The sequence below is a fragment of the Bombus vancouverensis genome, chromosome 6, assembly GCF_051014615.1.
Source record: "Bombus vancouverensis nearcticus chromosome 6, iyBomVanc1_principal, whole genome shotgun sequence".
NCBI classification, from domain to species: Eukaryota; Metazoa; Arthropoda; class Insecta; order Hymenoptera; family Apidae; genus Bombus; species Bombus vancouverensis.
In genome coordinates this window covers 5,323,527-5,348,389 of record NC_134916.1, presented here as the reverse complement: position 1 = coordinate 5,348,389, position 24,863 = coordinate 5,323,527, and the positions used below count along the sequence as shown (strand labels likewise).

The 24,863-nt window shown below is 41.1% G+C and overlaps 1 protein-coding gene across 1 annotated transcript in view; it reads right to left on the bottom strand.

Moving 5' to 3' along the window:
* The window catches only part of LOC117160228 (uncharacterized), a 306,993-nt gene that overhangs the window by 117,100 nt on the left and 165,030 nt on the right, over positions 1 to 24,863 (bottom strand). The window contains exon 3 of the mRNA XM_076619153.1: positions 19,655 to 19,745. Within this exon, the coding sequence (XP_076475268.1) occupies positions 19,655 to 19,745 (91 nt within the window). The remainder of the gene's footprint in view (positions 1 to 19,654; positions 19,746 to 24,863) is intronic.

Sequence of the window (24,863 nt, the reverse complement as noted above, 5' to 3'; positions counted from 1 at the left end):
GCGTCTCTCCGCGAACGGTCGTAACAGTTTGTCTTCGTACAAATATTTATTATTAACCTGTTCTGAGAAACTTCCATAATTATAGAATTAAAAGGGCAAAGAGAAATCAATTCCAGTTAGGACAATTTTAGTTCTTAGACATATAATAATTTTAAAATGATAAGACGCATTAAAAAATAAAATACCTATGGATAAAGAAGTTATTATATTCGAGAGATTAGAAATCTTATTGACGATTTAACTCATCTTTCTCTGTTAACAGATTAAAAGTTCCAAAGTAAACTTGTATTTCAATATAGGATGCTTTGTAACAAAGAGATTACAATACAATGATAGGATTCTATACATGGTTTCTATACTATCGAAATGATCTATGCTATTTGGACTTCTGGTTCCATGGACGAGCGCGAATCATCCTAATATTCGATCGGTCGAATTGCGAATTCGACGCTCGTAAAATTAACGAACCTTGTTGCTTTCCTCCCTTTCTGCTGCCTATCGTCCCTCCTCTCTTTACTGTCTCTTGTTTCTTCTCTCCTCCACCAAAGATCGAATTCCTCCTTTGTACGCTGCCTACAGTGCTTCGAGAACTATTCACGAACTTCTTTGTACGAAGCAATCAGGAAACCGGAGTATAAACGCTAGATACAACCGGCACGTGCTGTGAAATTCATTGTCTGCGTTTCTAACGGTGTATAGCGTTCCCTTCCGATTACAGAATTGGAAGTAGAGCTATTACAATTGCTTCTCTGCGATAGACGTTTCTTGAGTGCGCTCAACAGTGAATGCAATGATTCATGTGATAATCAAATTTTCTGCATCTTAGCCTAATACATTCTTAATAAGTTTTCTACACATATTTAGGTATTTCACCCAGGAATATAATCTTTCAAACGATCCATATACTCATCTAATGCATTTTTTATGACTTAACTTTATTCGCGAAATCTACATAACCAATCCACGTGATACGTTTAGTCACATATGAGACATATGAGAATTGGTAAATAAATCGATGCTTCTGACATAATCGTTCGAGCACATATCGGTTGATTTATTAAATCAGTACTCATTCGTTAATTATATACGTCATTTCCGTGGAGATGATCGTTTCGGCAATTAGGATTCTCTGTCGGCAAGTGATGCTCCCGTCGATTTCCCTCCATCTACAACGGGAGCAAATTTCCCGACCTACGGTTCTATTTGAGGTTGCGCTAAGCAAGTTAGCACAACCCCAACGTATCGCGTTAAATTATGCTCAGAAGCAACGCGGCTGTCGCGGATATGTACGTTACGCATACACGCGACACGTGTGCGCGACCCTCGTGCACCGTAATCACGGCGAGGCTGCGTTCATCGGGGTGGCCCTTTTCACAAACCCTGTACCAACTGTCACGCGACCCAAAGCCTGCAAGAAAAAGGAAATCATCCGTCTCCATTTTCTTCACTTGTCGTAACACGAACCGGTCTTGAAACAACTCACCTGCTGCCACGCGCGAGAATAAGCTACACGGAGACTCTGATGTGTTTTCACGAAATCGTGCACGGGTCGCGGTTGCATGTGCAACAATGGCAGGAAACCGGTGGCATTAACGTGCACGTACTGATGACTGGATAGAAAATAAATCACGTTGCTATCGTGCAATATTTTTTCCTCAGAGATGTTTCTTGACCTTTCGTTTGAACCTTCAACTAAATCTGTTTAAATGGCATCCAAGGTGGGGAATTTTGAATTTATTTTAAGTATGGATATTTATAGTCGTGAATGATATTGAGCCGTTTTAGTATTCAGGGTAATCTGAATAATATGATCTCTAAGTGATTGAAACTTTTCTTGCATTGTATATTGCGATTCAAAGATGTCTTTAAAATTAAGATATATTTTTATCACTTCTTTTACACGAAGGTTTAATTTTCGGATAAGCAGCTCATTTTTATAATAAATAATTTATGTTCCTTAAATATTTTACGTACTTAGATTTAATGAAGATTCAGGTTAACATTTTGTAGCCTCAAATTCACGAATGGAAGTACTCAGTCGATCATTAAATTAAGCATCAAACTGTGTGATTCCACTGAGGGACACCGCAATTAAGCGTGTAACTGCGATCATTGGTTACCGCGGCGCGGTGACGAATCAAACATAGGTGATTTGACAGCGACGCGTCTAATTACGTCGATACTATTTAACGATCGAATACGCGTATAACGACCAGTTAACGGAATTACACGCTGCTTAATGTATCTACTGCCTGCCTGATAACCATCTCCCTTTGTGATATATCGCCCGTGCTTGTGTCATGTCGTAATCGATCGTCATAGACATTCTGCGCCAAGTACATCAGTTTACGTGTAATTGACTCGACGGCCAAGTTTTCAGACTAAAGTAATTTCGTGCGAGCAAATACTAAGAAAGTTAATTCCTAGGAAAATTGATTATCAATACTACAATTTCTAAATCTGTCTGCTCCCTTCTGGCTCGATAAGTTATTTAATTCATTTTTTCTCTTAATCCTGTGGAGTTTCTTTGGTTAAGAATTGTATAAAAAATAGTTGAATTTTGAGAAGTATATTAATTAAGAAAAATAAAAGGTGTCCATGTTTTGACATCATAAGAAAAAGATTTAGGAAGTAATCGTGAAAGAACGGAGACTTCAATGCGCCAAGCAGAAGGTTTCACGCTAAAAACCGGGACCTTGTAATCTGACAAAACGACAATGAACGGATGAGGAGGTCGTATTGGCGGCTTCTCCTTGAAGGGAATGGTAGCTAGTGCTCTGGGGCGCTTTGGGGCCTATAATCATGCGTCTTGATTAGTGCCGAGCGCTCAGTGATCATCCCGGGTCTCTAATGCTTCTCTGCCGCGCGCTCTAGTCCTCTCTAGTCCTTGCTACTCTCATCTCCTTCGTTGACGAAACTTAGCAATATTCCTTGTCTGAGATCGAATACCAGGTGGCTTGAAAAACTTGGTACTTTGGTATTTCTAACGTGCGTTGGTGTGTAATCTGTTTGATTTTCTTTAGAAGTTAGTCGTAGGACTTTTTACTTGTCTCTGTCAGTTGACCGACCTTCTTCCCTGTGAAAAATTCACGGAGAGAGTTTAATTCACAACTAATATCGTTGAGTCATGAGTAACCACTAAAGTTTGGATTAGATTTGAGTCAGCTTACTTAACTGCAAACTATTTAATATTAACTCGTATTTTGTATCTTAGATAAAAAAGTTTATTGATGATTTTTGTTACGTAAAATTTAAAAATTGAAGTAAAGCATCCTGGAATGAAGTAACTTAAATCTTCTGTTTTTTTTTTTTTGTGTTTCATTTACGATTTACGAGTCAACGATATCGATTGAAACTTGCGATTGCTTCTTTGCTACATTAGTTTTAGTCTAACTAATTGTTCCTCGTTCTTACAAATTTAAGAGTGATGATGTTACGTTCGCGTTAATTACATACAGAAATTCGCAATCTTCGTGAATTCCTTGATGAGAAAATGATAATTAGTACACCCGATACACGTAGCTGATAGCGTTTACTGTGAAATGTGTATATGTGCATGTAAGATAGACAGGTGTACATCTATTCAGACCGACGTCCTAGAGCGCGGATGAGCCTGAAGGAAACTATTACAGACTCGTGTTCTCGCTCGATCCCTCTATCTGTCTTTCGCTCTACTTACAATCGCTTCCTCTTTAATGCCAAGAGATAACCCGGGGCGATACATATTCAAAGAAGCGAGTATCAGAATTAACAGATGTAGTCTAAAACACTTTCTGAGTCGACGAATTCTTTCAGAAAAAAAAGTTCCTCTTCACTACTGTGCTTTTCCAGAAATTCTTACAGTTGAAGGAAAAATTAAACACCCTAACACACCCATTAAACACCCTATTTCAACTATCCCTTAAGAAACAAAACCCTCGATTAATTTCAAAATACAACTATTCGAGCTAATAAATCTCGTTCCACCGTCAAATACCATCATCAATGGTATCATTCACCGTCGACCACGTCATGAGGCGGTTAATTCGATACACTTCCCGATCGGTTTTCAAATAAAGCCTACACACAAGTATCCCGGCTGGAAGTCAAAGGGGGTGGCTTTCCGATAGGTAACCAAGCGTAACCACGAATAGTTGTAACCAGCGCTAAGTGGAGTCGTAACTACGCGGACTCGTGGGTCTGGAAAGTCCTGGCAAAGCGCAAGATTAAGCAAATCGACGGTCGGCCGGCGTTTAAGGTCCTGGTCAATGGCGTGGAAGAGACACGAAAGGAGGGCCGAGTAAGCAGGTTATAGAGGCGTACCTCGCTGCTACAGATGGATAGGTAGATAGAGACTGGTTTGGTGGACCAAACTGATACAATTAGATGTGATCTTAACGCCATAACTCAGAGCTAATCTCGGGGTCTAGCCCAGGCCTGGCTGAATTTCGCCTTCCGGCCAAGGCGCGACTCACTTCATTATTCATCCCGTTTCTGCTGCCGGCCCAGTTTATCTCTCGCTATCCGAACCGGATGTACCGCACAACCTATCGACCTATCGACGTAGAACGTGCCATGCCTCGCGAGTTTCCTCATGATGGGGCCACCCGTTCACACCGGAATTGGAAATCGAAACAATTATCGGTGCTCGTTCTATCGGGCTAACGTACAGTCACGGCTGTGGTTATCGGATGACAAATCCATTCTATCAATTATTTTTATATTTTATTAGATTTGAAAGAGGTATTTAAAGAATGAAGATTACGGTATAAATCTCTCAGAAGCCAAACTAATCAACTTGACTTTTTGTCGACTTCTTGATTCCGTTATATAGGTATCTACAATTTGCAGATTTTTAACATAAAGTAATTTTCAAATATAATTCAGAAAGATGAAACGATGTATAATTCATAAACATAATATTCATAACACTCAAAATAATCATAATATTCATAATATGTACATATTCAGATTCAACTGCGAAGTAGAGAGAGTTCGTAATAATACTACAGCTAGATTAATATCTTTTAATGAAAATGTCACAGAGCAATTAAATTTGTTAATGTTACATTGTTCAGTGACAAAGTAAATATATATTCCCAGTCGAAGTTCGTACCATAGAGATTATTTGAAAGGGGAATGCCGAAACTTTTTCCCTTTAATAAACTATAATTCCATTCGCCATGAAAGCGAGAGACACGTTAAAATCTCGTCCGTGAAAGTCTGTCTGCTTCCTCGCCGGTTATTGACTGACTTCGTTTATGTACTCTCAGTTTACGATGCCACTAAAGTCACAGGAAGGCATTCAGAATCGCACTGTTAAAAATAAAGCGGTTGTGTCCCGTTAGACCTCTTCGTGCCTTATTTCGTTTAACATCCTATTTCACTCTCTAAAGAAGAAATTAAACTTTCATACTTAATACGTGGAACGGTGGAATTTTACTAACCCAACAAATAAACATCTATTTAAACAAATAAATAGATATTTTAAACTCCACGTAGTTCGAATCAATGATTTCTAATGAAATATAAATTGCAATATATTCTACTTTAAATTAAATTCTACTTAAAAATGGGTTAAAGAATAGAATAGTTGGTAATAAAATTCTCAGATTAAACCATGGTTAGAGAAAGATTTCAACAACCGCTGTATCTAGCAAATCGTTCAATGACTGAGACCAATTTACTCCGCGAGCAAGTTAGATGGCTCGGAAGCGCACGACGACAGTTTCTGACCCATTTACCTAAATATAGCGAACGTTCAGACGGAATTAAATGTTCTGGGCGAGTCGCAGAAGGAACAAGAAAATTTCACGGTCTACAGAGAGACGAAAAGCTAATCACGAGGCAAACATTGACCTCATATTTTTAGTCAACATAAATATCCTACCAGTAACAACGGTTTCAAAGTGTTCACGAATCACGCGTTCCAGATACCCGACGAAAATCGTAGTGAAGCTTGAATGTGAAGCGAATATCGCCGCATTCCTAACCAACCAATCAGTGCAATGAGTAAGCGGCACGTTTCTGTTCCCCTCCGTTTTCTATTTCGTGGCACGATACACACGGCCCTTCGTCGAGTGAATTTCAGCTACCTGTGGCTTCGCCTAGTTTCACTGAGGAGCACGACAATGGCGCGAATTAGCGCTGTCGCGTATACATACGTCATATCGTCTGTATCATCAGCATTTGATGGCGCGGAAGACGCGACGTGGCTGCCGTCGGTTACCGTAGGGAAGCGCGGCTAGCCGCTTTGTACTATCAGGATGATTATAGTGCTGTTCGACGAGAAACATCAAGTCACATGAGCGACCGAAGGATAAGAGAGAGAGAGAGAGCAATGAACGTTACACGACGACGAGGAAGTCAGTTACAATACAGAGAGCTGGCGTCGTGTATTCAACGCGTCGTTGTTTCGAATCCCGGTTGAAACACAGGGACGCGTCTTTTGTCGGGCCAAGACTGCTAAATGCGGATACTGTGCAGGAGGTATCGTCGTTCTTCGCCTCTCTAATACGCCAGAGACTTGGGACAATACGCAATAACGAGCCGAAGGTCCGGAATTAGCGGCTGAAGAAGATACGATAGGCTCCTAGGCGTCGTGCAGTTGAGTGTTGAAATTAATGCGGAAAGGGGTGGCTTGGGTAGAAGGTACACGGACTGATTGAGTATGGTTCTTGCGTATGATGGAGATTCTTGTATGATGATAAAAGCAATAGTATGATGGATATTGAAGCGAAATTGATGACACGTATGTGATTCGCCTTCGTCATAAGTACTACGTTTAAATTCTTTTTCACGTCTTTAACGAGTGACTAAATCTTCTTAAAAATAACAATGATTGAACAGGACATCATACAAGTTATTTCTTTCAAATCATTTAATCATCAACCTATTTTCGATGAAGTTCACAAATGTTCTTCAAATTCATCGCACATTTTCTTCTCTGTATTATTACCGTTTCTTTTCTTCTCTTAAAATTGCTCAACGTTGCAGCGTTCCATTTAAATAACCTGATGCTCAGCTGATTACAGGGTAACTAAGCGAGTTGATAAAATCGGACAAATGGAATGCACTCGTATATAGCCTGCGGTAACTCGTTTTCTTTAATCCGACATCCGAGTTGCCAGGCCAGAGCTTTCTTTCCGGAGGGAGGTGCTCGCTGTTTCTCCGCTCCATCCCATCCTCTGTTTCACCTTTCTCTTCTCTACACCCTTCTTTATCAAGCCGCGAGAGAAACGTTTTGCGGTAACGTCGCCCGTGACGCTGGCGGGCTGTATTTTTTTTCTTTACGATATTATTTATGATATTAATTTTACCCCGGTAAAGGCAGCTCCTGCGGGAGTTGTAAAGCGGACCGAGACGCTTCCTCTCCTTTCTCTTCCTGCGATATCATTGTCTCTCGAGCAGGCAATGGCGTACCGCGACCAAAGAGGGAGGGAAAGAAAGGGGTTCCAGAAACGTGGCGTGAATAGTGGCCCCCTTCTACACGCTACCAGCCAACAGTAGAGAAGAAGATTCGCGCCGTTGGCATTCTCGCTTGAAAATAGGAACTTCTAGAACGACTTCTCTCTTTCCCACTCCCAGTTCTCGAGCTAGATTGTTCGTGAAAAGCCAGCGAGAAGAAGAAGAAGAGGGTCCCTGGTGTCAGAGGTACGGATGTCGTCTGCGAGAGATCTTGCGACGAGCTGAGAAAATTTCTACCAAGTGCCGCGGCATCCCTTTGAGTGCCTCCAAGAGGACTTCTCGCAATAGTTTCCGCGGGAATTATCGAGGACTACGGAGCCTTCTGTTTTAGAATCGTAAAGAGACGGTGAATATGAGTCTTAACTCTCGAGTCGTTGATGGGGTGGCATAAATCAGTAAATTATTGCAGATTATGGAAAAATGAAATTGTATAACAATTACCATGTCATGCTTGCAAGCACAAATATACCCGATTTTCTGAGAAAATATTATAATCCAAGTATACAATTACCACTGACGATGAAATCTGTACATTAACCTAACTTTTACTTCAATAATTCTTTACTCGTTTTTCTCTATATTAAGATAATACTATCTGTAGCAATCTTCGATTCAATTTCATCATCGGATAGATCTCTATTACATCTCGAATTCCCACTAGCTACTCAAAAAACGGAAGCTCGAGTGACGATACGTTCTCTTCGTTCGAACGTTTCGCCGAAATTATTGGGAGGAAGAAGACCGAGTTAGTCGCCCGAGGCGCGAGCAACGCCACGAGTAAATCCAACTCCCACGGATAAGTAAAATTTAAAACCGTTCCCTCTCGTCCCCAAATTACTTTCCGGAGGTGGAATGGGTAGAAGAACGACGGGATGGAGAAGCAAGACCAGATGATGGTTCGCGAGATAAAAGCGAGCACGGTCGGGAGCTTCGGTTGCCACCAAAAGCTCAAGGCTGCATTAATCTCAGTAATTATGTCACCTCTGTTTATCCCTCGCAAGCTGCTTGTTCCTCTTTCTTTCTCTTTCTCCTTCTTTTCTTTGCCTCGTACCCTACCACGTCTGATCTTTTGTGGTCGAATCACTTTCGAGAACACCCTCGAACGAGCCCGAAAGCGTCACCAAAGGGATAACGGAACAGTGACATTTTTCATCTGTCCTTAATACAGTCGAGAAGTAATTAAGAGGCATCCGCGAAAAAGGCAATCAGACATTGTAACCTAGCACAATCGTCAGTAGGTCCGTGCTGCTCGTCTTGAGGGACGAGGTAAAGGTAAATAGCTCGTGAATTTCGAGAGGAATCTTGTGGATGTCTTTGCGAGAGATATACAACAGAGATGTATATCAGAGGTGGTAGGAGTGGCAAATGAAGAAACGGCAAATTGAGATTATTTGTTGGGCAAATTAAGGAAGTGGAAGATTAAGTGCTGCGAAGAACGCAAGAGTGATGACGTAGAGAGCGAAAGGAAGTGACGGAAGGGTGGAAGAACAGGGAAGAGAGGTGCGAATGTGGAAAGGATTTGAGTGAGTAATTAGAGGGAAGCACTATTATGAACGAGTCAGTGAACGACTTAAAAGAAAGAAACACTGACTCTTATTCGTTTGAGCGTACAGCATGAACCTACTTTAACGATACCACGCTAGCATCCGTGAAAGTTACTTTGCAACTAGGGTTAGATTTTTAATCTTTCGTTAAAGAGATTTTTATCATTAAAGGGCACTCTTCTAATTTTTTGTCTGCATCAAGTATCAAAGTTTGTGACTTCGAATTTTATGAAAAATCTGAAGCAAAGTTACGAATGCGTTTTACGAAAATATTTTTTTAAATGGTAAAATCTAATTACGTGAAATATCCTACGTAATTGTGACAGTTTGAAACAGCTCGTGCTAGAATGAACGATAATCAAAGATCTGGATGTTTCGAATATTTTGCATAGTTGGCAAGTTAGGTGGAAGAATTTATCAGAAACCGGGTAACCAGCAAGCGTGATTAGATTTCGTTCGCGCTGGATGCGGAAAGGAGCATGAGAAGCAGCCCTTTGCTGAGCAATGTTGGTGGAATCATGTTTTCCCAAGAGAAGGAAAGAGGTTACAGCGAAGGCAGCGTTATGGTAGACCGCAAAACCAACAAACGATATGCACCAAGAGACTATGGGCTCGTATGTGGCGAGGATTCTTACATATGCAGGAAGTATACTGGTTATCATGGATTCATTCTTAAAATTTATTTTTTGAAGAATTTGAAGAATATTCTACTTGAATGCAATATTTTAATCCTTCATAATCGATCAAAGTATCAAGTACTTTTCATAAAAGTAAAATACTTAAATGGCATTGAATATTGAGATAAAAGGATTTATTTATTTATATTTTGATAAATTTCAAATTTCATTTAAACAAAGAAATTTATATTTTTAAATGATTAGTGCTTATTTTAACACCGATCGTTGAGCTCTAATACGCGTTCCAGTAAATTCGTACAGGCAGCACAAACATAGGAAGGGTGTGTTTCGAAGCAAATTGCCCCTAATTCAGCAATAGCATAGCTTAACCACAAAGCTAGCTAATACAGCGATTAGACGCCGTGTACAAGCCAACGACGTTTGCTCGAGGCGATGCTTCGACTCGCGTGAAATCGATGCACGTATTGCTTACAGTTTCGAACACCGTGGCATCGAGAATATCTTCTTATTGAAAACTTTTTAGATTCACCTATGTTTCATTAAAGTCTCAAAATAAGACAAATTTCGTACAAAACGTGCTTGACACAATCAAAATTTCTAAACTCGACACACTTATCACGACCTAGAAATTCCCATTCTAATTTATAAATTAATGGAACAACCAATGCCACAATATGAAATTAGTTTTGCCTCCATATCAATATACATATCGCTTATACATATATGCATATTGTTGCTATATATTAAGCGCTATATATTAATATAAAGCGAATATTCTTAATCAATAACGATACAGTAGTTTCCAAAGTTCATGCAACTCGGTAATTAAAACGCCATAAGTTCCATCGAAACCGCGAAGACGAACACCGGAGATACCTCGATTGGAAGACGCACCTCAGATTTCGAAGCCATCTGGTTCTGGTATTTCGTAGCTAGGATACCCTTAAGAGCCTGTCCACAGGGCAACGGTCAGTCGTTGCGGTCAACTACACAGCTTGTCTGACTCGCCTTCGTGCTTCGGGTCCTTTGGTGATTAACGAGAGGTCAAACCTACCGCCACCAGAAATACGAGCAAATACTCTCTCTCTCGTGAAATTGGGTTCCAAAGCGAGTCCTGATTGAGGTGTCTACCATTGCGGCCTCTGACTACTTCATCCTAGGCCCAGACTATCCAGCAATGAACGTGAGGAAACGCGCTCGACTGGGGTGTGTAATGTACACGAAAGTCGAACATTCTACCATTAACTCTCTTCATTTCTAAAGCCACGGTGTTACACAAAGTTAGACAAATATTGGAGTGTTCTTCAATTGAAACTCTATCCAATTTTAGAAACATGGTGCCACTGCGGTACATTTCACATATAGAAATGTGACGAATTAATTCATATTACAGATAATCGTACGAATATTGCATTCTTCTCATATTGATTTTATCAGCTTTTATCGACAATCACAGCAATTCTTTTACATTAAAAAATGTATGGAATTAATTCAATAACACGAAGAAATCAATTTTCTTATGTATTTAGTTTAGCTAAAACTATTCACGTAAATTGAATGACACATTTGTAAGATAATCCTTCACGCATATCCATCATACGGCAAAGTGAAATTGCAAGGGCTAATCGAAGGAAACTTCAAGAAAAGGACAAATGACTGGCGTCTAAGAAGCGAATATTCGTTAGCAAAGAAGCCGGGGACCGGAGTTTATTAGTCAATATAGAATGCTTAGCGTCATATCTCATCAAACGGAACGCCAGTGAGAAAAAGGAGGTTCGTGCGAGGCTGCCACTTTATCGGATTAGTCAGTCGCGGTAAAAGCATCTCAGAAAGGCGTACCCTTCAATTCGTTAATTTTCTCGGCCTTGGTCGTTTCTTTCGCGCTGATATTAATTGGACCGGGCGTTCACGAGAGTCTGCCGAACTCCAAGAATATCGTAGACCCCGTGCATTATACAACAGGGACACATGTCGTTGCTCCATTTTTTCGAGTGACGTAAACACGAAACTGTAAGAAGAATCAGGTATACGATGATAAAGAAGCTTTAACAAAAACAACGATGTACAATTTAAGACGATCCTTTTTCAATACACAATTATTATTTAATTACGGATTATTGCGGATTACTAAGGGGTTTTCAGTTCTTGAAAAATTTCTGCGAGTCGAAAATACATAGGATAACATCGTGTTACTAACCAGAGGGAAAGTAACTTATTACAGAATTATTTATACTAAAAAGGATAGTTAAAAGTCTGCTGCTTTCACAACATGTGGAAGAGAACAAATTCTTTCAATCTCGACCGTTACAATACGAATCAATTCAGCGGAAGAATAAGAAGAAGAAAGAAAAGCCGCAAGATATCTCAAATTAAAATACGTACATGCAATTGTTGGCATCAACGGTCCGTTCGTTATCAATAGAATGAGGCACGATTAACGCAGCCGGCAAAAGCGTGGATCCATTGTGAAACGAATCGAATCGAAACGGGCATGCCCAATCTGGCGACGTAGTTGGCGGCGCGATCATTTTTTCAAACACAGGCTGCAGCCGAACTTTTTTTTCCAGGGGAGTATTGTTTATTCAGGAACGTATCAGCGTTGCCGAATAGGAGAACGGCAAACCACGACGGGAAGGCGGACGAAAGCGAGAGGGCCGTGTGAATGGCGCTTCCGGTGGGACGACGAGTCGAGGTCCGTAGGGCTTCGCAGACTCTCGCTTCCGGTCAGGCGTTCCTACCCCATCGAATACACCACCCAGTCTCCGGATTTCCCTGCGTTCGCCACCCCCTCTTGCCATCGTCGTCACCCTCTCTCTTTCATCTCTTCCTCTTTCACACCACAAGCCTTTTCCCTCCGTTCTCTACGAGCAGGAGAGTTCGCTTGCACATCGGACCCACCAGCGTTCGTTAATTAAGATATCGATTCTTATTGTCCGTCGGCTGCCGAGTCGAGCGGACGTCCTGGCCGGCGTCCGATTTCACGCCCACGATGCGCGTTGTCGGTCATCCGCGAGAACCAACCCCTATATTTCTCTGGTAAATGTAGTGTCGAACGATGTGCCGCTCCTATCTGCTCGTTTCGGATCTCCCGCTGGAACATTTTCGTTGATCTAGTCTTCTGGCGTAGGGAATCTTACATAGGCATAGTGTGAGGATGTTACATTATTCTGTTAAAATTGGGTTCCTTTTCAAAATAGACTGTGATTTTCATGGGTATTGAAGCAACGAATGCAGTTTATTAGGGAAACGATTTGAATTTCATTCGAGAATATGTGATTTCATTGAAAATATTTCAAAAAATGTACTCAGCACCAAATAATTAATAATCAAACTTCTCTTAGAATAAAAAATTAACAGCAATAAAACAAGGACAAACTTTAAATCTTTCGGTATGTAGAAAAACAGACAGTGAAGGAGATGATGGCAAGCCAGAAAATGTATTTAAAAATGAAATTTGTCGAACATAAACAGCAGAAGCAAATCGGAAGAGAGGCAAGCATTCCTCGACAGAGGTATTTCCCCCTTTCAGGGAAAGATACAAGGAATCTCGGCAAGGAAGAAAAGAATGCGCGAGGGTCGTGTCATCGAATAACGTGGCACGCGACTGGCCGAAGGGTGAAGTTGCCTCTGAGACGTCGGCGGAAAACCTCAAGAAAGGAAGGATCATAAAGGATGACCGGGGTTGTCACCTGATAAATATCTTTATGGCCGAGCAACCGAGTCCTCTCAAGCTCTACCATTCATTCTACTCTGGTCCCTTTCGCGAAGGTACACCGCAGATGGTACGAGGTGCAAGCTACCGTATAAAAAGCGGATACAAGAGGGGCCCCGCAGAGAAGAACGAAATCGAGTAATTATGAGGATTAATCTTAAGTCCCGTAAAGTCCCACCACTTGTGGAATCTGTTCCCCTTTCACCGCAGCAATTCGGCCACCAACCTTTTCCGCTCGTCGTGAAAATAATGAAAAATCTCTTCGACTGATACTTCCTTTTGTTCCACTTTTTAATACACTGGTATGAATTAGTAATCTTCGTGTAATGTCGAGTTGATTAAAATTGTATGAGCGTTGCAATATTAATGGGGTTCGAGCGTATTCACAAGATATACACATATAGTATATTTTTAGGAATGGATTTGATATTCCTTATTCGTTAGCGGCATTGCTAGTGTTAGTTAGAGTAGGAAAAAACTATTTCAGTTTACGTGCATAGAATATCATTTCAAAACAAGGATAGAAATAAGCCTATGTGGATTACGCTCGAGATATCTGTAAACTATTGTACAAAATACAAACATCAATATTAAGTCGTCCGTCTGTTCTATCAAAGACAAGGATGTCTATATAATCATGAGTACCATAATGACCTCCAACAACACGTCTAACTGTAAGTCAATGAATTTAGTAGATGCTATAATCTTTCAAATGCCAAGAGTCAAAATAGCCTTTTAACCCCTAAAAAATCACATTTTTATAGCCCATAAAATCGAACTTTGTACAATTCAACTGACGACCTTCTGTATGAAAAAAAACGCAAGATGCATAACGAGATTGTCAAACTGGTACTCTGTCGGTCGTCTTATGGAAATTTTCTTGGGTGATAATCGTTTTTGCCCCTCGTTTCCTCGATGGGCGCTCGGTCGGCGTACGTACGCACATATGTAGAACGTCGAAGCTACAGGTGTCAGCGAGAGCAGTATTTTTCAGCGAGCTTCTGACCGAGGGTGTAGGTGATAGAGGCATACCAGAGTGAGAAAGAAGGAGGCGAACTACACGCAGAGGGAGAGAGAAAGAGAGAGAGTGAGAGAGGTAGAGAGAGAGAGAGAGAGAGAGAGAAAGACGGGATGAAATAGCAAACCATGGAACAGAGAATAGAAAGAGAGAGAATCGTTTCACCGTGGGTAGCAGTGCCGAATACCGGCACGCACGTTGAATCTGCTAAACGTTCTTGCTCGTGCGTGAAATGCCTCGATATCACTGTTTTATTTCGGCTCGTTCGTTCCACGCCTTCTCTCGCTTTTGCAATTCTATCCTTTTTACCCTCGGCCCGTTTGCGAGCCGGTCGCACGCGTAACCCTTCCTCTCCCTTTTCTCATTCTCGTGTTCGTTCGTGCGGATTTGATGACCCTTCCTGTTCGATTTCATGATTGTCTAATCTTCCACGATTAATTGAAATCTGACGATTAACACGCTTCGTTGGCTCATCTGTATCGCGGGTTCTCTCGTTCAAAAACTACACCCTATTGAAACGAGCTGATAGACTGATCACGATTGTGTTGAAAGAGTTACTGCTTTATGTCTAATGTTAAGCGTAATCTGTAATGGAATTGTACCAGGTGAAATAGTTTTTTTGTATTATAGAATATTAAATAGCAGTTCGGTGAGATCATCGTTTTTGAATGATTACATAATCCTAGCCTAATTTCATATGATAGATAATTAGATATGTTATGAAACTGACCATAATGCTAGCGAAATATCAAAATACTTGAACTGTGAAAAAAGCAAACTTTTACAAAATAATATCAATCCAATTTTCAAACATCCTTTGTATATATGACATAGCATATGTCAGAATTTTATTCAATAACAATATTCAACTCATCAAAACATCAACCGATTTTTTTCTAAACGTTTCAACATCGCCACGCTGGCAAGGGTCTCCCGATAAATCGATAAATCGCGAAATGGCCCGTTAGGCCAGTTTAATTAATAATTATCGGTTGGAAGAGGAGCACCTTGCACAATGGCGATACTTCCTTCTGGCGTAATCCTTGGAAGATTAACGAGCCTCTGTCAGGAGGGACTTCTCTTTCTCTCAGTGGCTCTCTCCTTCTCGTCCATTTTCCCTCCTGCGCTCACCCGTTCTCTCGAAGGCCTGGTCCCTATCTCTCTTACAGCCGCAAGACGCCATAGCGCGCCTTGCGGTGGTTGCGGCAAGAACCCTCGCCGTACCCGCATTAACGCAATTATGAATTTGTCGCGTTGGGATCTGACAATACAAGATGTCGCTACCACTCCACCGCCGCGCCACCCTATCCGCCACGACGTCCTCCAACACCCGGCGAATCCGCCACTCTACATTTACACTAAAACCAATTCCGGTTTCTGCGGGCGCAAAGAACCGACGCGACGCCGAAGATAACTTTCTGCCGATATTATGGAAGCTTTGGATACTTTTATTCGGTGATTTATATATCTTCCTATATCGTTACGCTGTTCCTACACCCTTAAAATTTTGATGTACACTACTATAATTCTCAGCTCTGCGGATAATGATGAAAAAGATCTAATGATACCTGACAGAAGATTCAAACAATGACATCCAAAAATTGCCTAACCAGTGAATCAAAATCGTGAACAATGATGAGCCCTGCTTTTAAAAATAATCCTTTATTGTCATCTTTTAAAATAAGTATTTCTCTAAGACAATGGACTTCGAAAAGAAAACATATTTGCTAACTCGGCAAAAGCTCCCTGGTCCATATCAGATGTACATCTTCCAAAATTTCCAGCTCTAACCCCGTGGAAAGCAAAACATTAAGCGGTAGCAAAGAGAGCAATGTACATGGGTGTCCGAAGTTTACGACGTTGTTCCTTAACGGACTGGTTATCGTCCATCAAGCACACAATGTCTCACAGTTAATTCTTGAAGCAATACCGTGCTCCATTTCCTCTCCGTGTGCACGTAAGTCGCCTTGGTCTTTTCACTTTCGAATCGATAGCGGATGCACATCGCGTGCCTGCTTGTTAACCACGTCGACCGTTTCGTGGCGAGGAAAGCGGGCGCAGTTTCGGCCGGGGCGAGTTAGTTTCGAAGGGTTCCGACGATAGTGACGGCAACGGTCTCTCCGGTAGCGTGCGGTACCCGTACAATGGCTAAAACGACAGAGGATCGTTGCGGCGAGCCGCAGGCGACTGCTGCGACCGGTTTCTCGCGACAAATTCCTCCTGGGCTTCGAGAACGCACCGCTAACTCTCTCCCTTTTCTACTATCAAGCCTCACACTTTACTTCGTGTGTATACACCAGCTTTTTGCTCATATGTACATATATTTGTGTATACAGCTGAACTATATTGTTAAGTGTTGTGACAATATAAAGCAGACCAAACCAAACTTAGAAATGTTTACACACATTAGCAATATTTAGGTACTATACGATAAATCAATTAAAAATATCCTTTACATTCCTTGATGCTGTCCATATTTCGGCAATTTACATATGATTTTCTCACATTTTTATAGTCTTATCTTTTATAAGTTACTTTTTGTGTTACCCTTTGCTCTCACATATTTAAATTCCTCATGAGCATCAACCGAACACATTCCTTGAATACCGAACTTCCTTTAGAAGATGCGAATTCGATTTTCCATCATACAAACTCTGTTATCAGAGGTTTCCATCCTTGCAACGTCCTAACACGAGAAAATCAATCGACCCAGCGAATGGTCCAGCCACGAAGTGTAAGGATCCCTCGCTGTCCCTTCTATCTTGGTCAAGTCGAACGGGTCGAGGAGAGCCATAGGTTAGAGGGTGGTTCTAAACATCGAAACGCGTAGGAGGTAGGGCTTCGTGGGTGGTTGGAGGTCGGTACGGTATCGGTGAATGCCTAGTCAGCCCTTAATATCGTAAGAGCTGGATCCACGCAAACAAGCCGGCGAATCTAACACAGCCAACGGTTAAGCACTGGAAAGCCCTGGCCTTACCGTTCGACCGCCGCTGGCCCTATTATCGCTAACTAATAAGGGACCTAATTGAAACGTCGGCCTTTTGTTTCCAGTACTCGAGCGCTGCTCGATTTTCCAACCGCGCTGTACATGGCGCTGTTTGACCAACCTAGCCGGAGAGGAGACGAAACGAAAGAGAGGAGGAAGGAGTGGGAGCCAGGGGCTCAAGTACGGATTGAAATTAATTTTCGAACTCGAATCTCTCGGATGGATTTTCGTCGAGCGTCTCGAATCTGCGCGAAATCGATTTAACGATATTTCGCGTTAACGAGTCCTTGGCGTTTCGAAACCATTCGTTCACGGCCTTCGTCGTCGTTGTGCTTCAACGTGCATACGTTGAAAATTACCCTTTCTTGGTATTACATGGTAGAATTTATGATATATCATGGAACGATATGATTTTATGTACGAGAAAGTATATTGAAAATATTGAATTATTTGATATCACGTGAGACTTTGTTTTTGGGTAAATCAGAGTCAGGAATATAATATATGAAAGATAATTATCTTGAAACAAAAGGACACCTCCATTTCTTTATTTTCTATCCCTGATTTTTCAACATAACAGCGAAGCTTTATGTAAAAAGATACGGGTCAGTTAGGCTTATGCATTCACCATTATCATTTACAAGAATATTACTATCTTATAGTCAATCTTATAGTCATTTAATCTTATAGTCATCTAATCTTATAGTCAATTTTTCATTGAAAGTTATTTTTAAATTATTTAAAATTCTCTAGAATTATTTTAAAATCTCATACAAACAACCACTGCACGATTCTTCGCCACTAGTAACAAAAGTTTTTATTGTCTAAAGTGTTTTCTACTAAAAACGAGAATGAAATCATATATCCAAAAGAAAATATTTCTTTCCATATCTTCTTGTATTCCCATACCTTTCTAATACATATCTGCAATGGCGTCCACATTCTTGCGACAATCTATAGCTATCGAACATCGTGTGATAGTTTGAAGCGATACGTCTTATGGTTTTCGTCGCTATAACTATTTTCTAGAACATTCTCGACGGGGAAGGGAAAGCACGATTAAAGTAATCACTGTCATCGAGAGAGATCGCTTCCACCCTCGCGGCGATCTACGGTTACGTGAGGAGGAGCGCAACGTCGTTCTCATGTGGACGCCGCGCTCCACGTATTTCGTATTCCACGCATACAGCCGCGATGCCCACTTCGAACAGGATATTATTCCTGCTGGATGCAATCATATTAGTTTCCGAAGTTATTAGAATATTTATGCGAGGCCGACGTGGGGTTATGCATGATGCCGACCTCCTTACTTTTCCCGTCCCCACGAATCGCGTTCGTCTACGACGATGCCATCGTTTCAGCTTGTAGAAATTCTTGTCTATACTCTGTGGAAATCAAGACAGTAGTTGTTCAATGTCTTCCTTAACAGTTTTCCATCTTTCCTCTTGGATCATGGATTTTCGTTTCGTGTTTTAATTTGTCAAGTAAATAATTCGTTAATAACCGACTAATAAATATTAGTAATAATTTGAGTAAATTATTAATTACATAAGGCATGATATTATATGAAAATTTCTTTAAATATCGGAAAAGATATTATACTATGAATAAAATGAAAGTAGCTTTTTAAAAGAATAGTAGCAATTTATTTTTCACAGGGACACTAATAATAATTACTTTATTGAGTATCTCATCTACTTCTGTTTAACAATTACGAATTCATCTATTTTTTGATATATTAGGTACAATAAATTTGAGAATTCCTAATATTTTGAACCTTATATTCCTAAAAAGATAACCTTGTAAATAAAAGTCAAAGTTAGAAAATGATCACGATAATTCATCGAATATTGATTAAATATGTATCTTCATAGAAGTTCGAGATAAAACATAATTTATAAGCGACTCGTACATATTGAGCGTAGATACGCCGGCACACGTGGATCACATATTTATTCTAAGCGAGTACACGCGAAATTGGCCAAAGTTTCGAAATGTCGCTTGTGTTTCGGCACAGGACTTCGCCAGTTTCGATATACGTACGAAGCGAGTATCTCGTCGTTAGAACAGTTAAACGACACCGTTCTGTGTGTGCGTGTATACGCGAGTGTCGAAAGTTTCGAGCGAATTCGAGAGAAACGAGAAAACAGTAAAAAAACGAGGCCGTGGTAGGGGACGAAATCTTTTTCAAACGCGGACGGAAATTCAAAGCCGTTTCGCAGTCGGCGATGCCGAAGAAATTCGAGAGGGAAAAGCATCATTCCAGGAAGAAGACAAGAGAGAAAAAAATAAAAAGTCGACGAGACTTACCTTGCTGGCGTGCAGTTGGGTTGACCGTTCGTAAGAGATCCTGATGCAAATTGTCCGTGAGACCACTTTGCCGGGTTTTGCTCAGATACAACTGGGAAACACAGAAACAAAACGTTATTCTGAAAATTGGATAAAATGACACGTTCGTTGCTGAACTACTTTTGAAGTTGTGTTAAAATGCTATTGGACGTTAGAAACATTCATTTTCTTTCAATTGGTTATAGAATTTGTACTTTTGCACCCTGTTGAACTGATTATTTAAAAGATGATTTCGTTACTTTATTGTTTATAAAACTTCACAGATTTATCATCTATTTTCAAGACATTTATATTCGTGAATCAAACGGATTATTCGAAATCAAGACATTAACAAAAATGTTCTCACGTGGCTCATCAATTGTAAATCCAAAAACTACATTATAGCGATTCCTAGAAAGGTAGCTGCAAAAACTATTATTCTAAACTTTTTGTATTAAATTAATAGTTCGTCGTACGAAATAAAAGAGTACTCCAAGTCTCTGACTTGTTAAACAAGGAAACTTTATTCAAAGACCCAACTGAACACCTCACCCATCACATTTCAGTACTATGTACTCTCAATAATCAAGCTCTATGTTTCACGAACCGTAGAAAAAGATTGCAATGCTCGGGCTCTCAATGACGTTTTGCTCGCAGAGAAACCTGCCACTCGCCTTTCGTTCTGTCCTTCAATAAGGAAGTCACGAACCATCCGATCGGCGAATTTTAGTATCCCGATCACGCACTAAGGGTGAACCATCCCCTTTAATATTAGGACCGACTCGGACCGACTCGTCTTGGTATAAAATAAAGGGCTGACATGCGAGCACAGGGCAGAGAATCGAGAAGAGGAGGTGGAACCAGAGGGAAGGGAGGCGCGAGCTCGAAGAAGAACAAGGAGACACAGCAAGGAAGAAAGATAGTTGAGGGAAGGGTGGCTTCACCACCATCGTGAGGGATGACTGAGCGAGTCGGTTAAACGGGCGTCTTCTTTCATAAATTTCGAGGGGCCGCCGGATAAAGGTTTAGAATAAATCGTTCGGCCTGTTATCCACTCCGACGTCGGCAGATAACGCCAGACGAGTTAGCCTGAATGCCTCAAGACAGCTTCTTCTTACGCACTATCCTCTGTGTATGCATCATCGCCATTCGTGTCTCGTTAAGTAATTTTTTAAGTTTCTTGTGTTAGTTTTGACGAATGTTAGACTATTTCTTGTGTTCAAGCGTTATTTGGATGATAAATATGTTTCTAAATTAAAAGGCCAGTATAGGATTGAATGATAGCTTGTAAATTTCTGATTTAAATGAATATTCAAGTAATGCTAGTTCTTTATTAGACATTCTTAGATCTTTACACAATTTTTGTTTAATTTAGACAACTGTATTTCAATAAAGAATTTGATAAGAATGTGGCAAGGATGAAGAAAAGGGGAAAGTTGTTTGAAAATCATCTACTAAAAAAGAAATAGGGTCTTTTACAGAAAAAGACAGTAGATAAGTTTCTTCTTCTTACTAATGATTAGTCTTATCAATTTATGTAAATATTTCACTTAATCCTACGTTTCCAACTCGCGATTGCCATCAGAGTTGATATCAAACTCCATACTCAACGCCTTCAAGAAACGATCGCATCTTATATTAGATGTCACGTTTCGATTTTGCACGCCGTAACTTACATCGCCATGGAAAATGCCGAACGCAATATGAAAGTGGAAGAAGCGGGCCTGGAACGCTCATAAATACATCCTTGAAGATCGCACAAATCGCTCGTTCGAGGCCAATCCCCTTCTCGGTTTCCCGCTAGAGATACGAGAGGGAACCCTTCTCCGTCTCTCGCGAGTAGACACTCCTGGATACGTTAAGTATATACGTTACATCGACATACATATACTCTCGACGTACGCGTCGATATAACCATCCAGGCATATAGACACTCGCGATATAGAAAGAAGATGGAAGGGGAAGGGCCGTTTCGAAAGGGAAATGCCAAGGAGGGCAGAAAGGCCAAACCAACCCAGAAAGCTAGTCCAATTTCTCAAACCTGTCCAATCCGTGTCGTATGCAAAATCAATCACACGGCAGCTTCGCCCGCCAGCCTCGAGACCCCACGATTTTCAAATACCGACCGAAGCCACGCGGTAATCCAACTCCTGGGGCGAAACTTCTCACCCATCCACGATCGCTCGGCCGCTGCAGCATCTTCCTCGTTCCACTGCTCTTCTTTTTTTTTTCTCTTCTTTTCCTATCTTCGCCCTTCGTCTCGCAGTAATCGTACACAGCGTGACATTCCATCTGGATGCATTGTCGAAGTTAGATTCGCGTCGAAACCATGCGATCGAATCGGAAGACCATGTTTGGAGCCCGTCTATTTTCGAATGACGCTTGATTTAGAGTCTTGGGATAGGATTCAAGGAAATGGAAAACAGAAATAATCAACAGAAAGAAAACAAAAATGCATATCGAATGTTTTTGGAAGAGAAACAAGAAGAATACGATGTAAAATAATTTTGATTTTAAGGATATAGTTACGTTGGATTATTAATCATAGACCATTCACCACACGGATAACGAAAATCTTAGGAAGGTAAAAATCATTGCTTCATGTATAGTAATTAAATAAATAGTAATTTTCCAATACCTCTTATTTTCTACTTCCATGCTTAACCATCAAGGACAATGCACAATTTCCTAGGTGTTTAGTTCGCGTCGCGACAAAGCCTAAACCCCTAGTATAAATTACGGAACGAGACAAAGCTAGTGCCTGGAACTAGATGCAAATACCTCATAGGTGCATGCGTACCTTCTGGTGAGAAAAGTTAGCGACTGGATGCCATTAGAAACTTGCTTCACACGATGTCGTTTCAAGCCTATCCATTGATATGCATCACCTTCGATCGCAGCTGCGATCATTAGGGATCCTCAGACCGAGCCGTGAATGCCGCTAAGGCCTCCGTGTGACGGCTTCAAAAAAGTAATTTGACCTTTGGGAACAGTGACTTCAAAGTGTTCCACGGAACATTCGTCCCGCGAGCACCGTGTCGAACGGGAGCGACGTTCTACTTGCGCGCCCTTTCTACTTGACGATGCATCAGACTTGCTGATTTTTCCCGGACGAAACGTCGACACGGACGTTGTCCGGCATTCGAGCTACGGCGTCAAGGGTGTTTGGGAACTCGAAGACGAACGGAGGGGCGGCGGCTACCACAGGGGTGCGAAAAGTTTAGCATACGCATTTTGTACATTGAAATCCCGACACGCTCGTCCAACTTTAAATTGAAACCCGGCTGCTGCCTCGACTCCACCCCGGCGTCGATAGCCCATCGTCGTCGTGACCGTCCTCGTAGTCGTCCGCGTAGTCCTCCTCGTCGTCCCGCTTACGACGACGTCACCTAAATCGTTCAGGGGAAGGAAACGAGATTTCCAAAATGTTGATATCCGTTCCACCGTTCGGATCGATCCACTGTCGACAGAGCCGTTTCAACCAGAAACTTTTCTGTGGTTCCAATTGTTTCGTTTCTTTCCTCTCTTGGTGAATAGATGTTTTCTAAATTTCTTATTTTGAGAAACGTGTTAAAGCGGATATCGAATTTGGTAACTGGTACCGTGTCTTTTATGTTAAATTCTTCCGCGTTTCTTTTAATTACTTTTAATTATCGGACAAATTAATAACGTGAAGATATTTTGTCAGTTGCAATGATTGTACGATAATACATGATCGAATATTTTACATTTTCATTATTCTTTATGTGATATATGTTATTACGTGTTGCTTGTAGTGTTCGTTTCATTGCTTTCCTTAACTGAATTCCATTTATTTCACTTTGGAATGATTCCTTAATTCTAGCTTTTTGCCAAATAATAATTGACTGGCTCTTCACTCATTAAGCCTTCTATCAATATACGTAGCAATGATTGGCCATGACATTTCATTCTCCACTTTATTCGTTTCTCCTTTCGATAATCCAATTCATAAGCAGCTTCCCACGCAACTAAGCTTGGTCCTTATGAGAGGTGACCATAATGGGACCGGGCATTTTTAATTAAATAATACTAATCACGGGAACCCTCTTACGCACGAAAATCTCATCTGGTCCCTTCCCCGTCTACTGGCCTATCTCTCCTCTCTCCTCTACCAGCCCCTTTCCGCCCTCTGTCTTTCTCGCTCTTATACAGGCCGCGAATCGTCTCTCTTTTAGACTTCGAATTGTAATTAACATTTGGTTCTCCCATTAGTGTAATTAAAGTGCCATTCCATAATCTAGGAGGCCGAGAGAGAGAAGAGGGGTACCTTATCTTTCAGACTTCAGCCTCGACTGCGGAGGTCGTTTTAACCCCACCGGCCGTCCCCAACCCCACTTCACAGGAGCACACCGATGCCTGTAGCTTCCTTCGGCGATAACTCCTTTCTGAAAGAGGACACTCTCTCCTCTCCCCCGAGGGCGGAGAAAATCGTGAAATCGCGGCCGGGTAGGTAAAAGAAAAACGCCGATTAAAACGTTTGGAAACCCGATCCCAGAGGCGTTCTTTTGCTTGTCGGATCTTCAGAGAAAACGGAAACGCTCTTAGAAACGACATACCCTATCGAACAGAGTATCGGATCAGATTTGAGGAAGGAACTGAAAACTTAATTTTTACATAGTTCGTCTATTCCCGTATAGTATAGCTCTTGAAATAGTAGATTGTGGATATGTTGAAATACAACGTGAATGAATGTTAATTGTGAAATAAATTTGAATAAATTGTGATCAATTTATTGTATAAAAAATATGAAGAGATTATTTTATAAAGTGATAGGTATACGTAAAACTGATACGGTAAAATGTAAAGCGAATGATTTAAATTATACATAAATTAAATAATACTCCACAATGTATCATCTATTTATTCTGCTCGAGAAACACTTCCTCGAGAAAATCACTACACAAATCTGCCACCGAATATAACAGCATTCCAGACAAGAATCTGACAGATAAAAGTCGCGTGACCCGTACCAGAAGGGAAAAAACAACGACTCTGTTGAGGGAAGGCAGCGTTTGGTGGTAAAATAAAGAAAAGCGAGGAGATAAGGAACCCGGCCGCGTTGACATTTTCCGGTGGTTGAGTTAATAATGCGCACGGTACACAGGCCACGGACTTGGGGGTGGATCCACAAAGTGGCACCATAAAGAGCCGCGGATGTGTTTATTCGGGA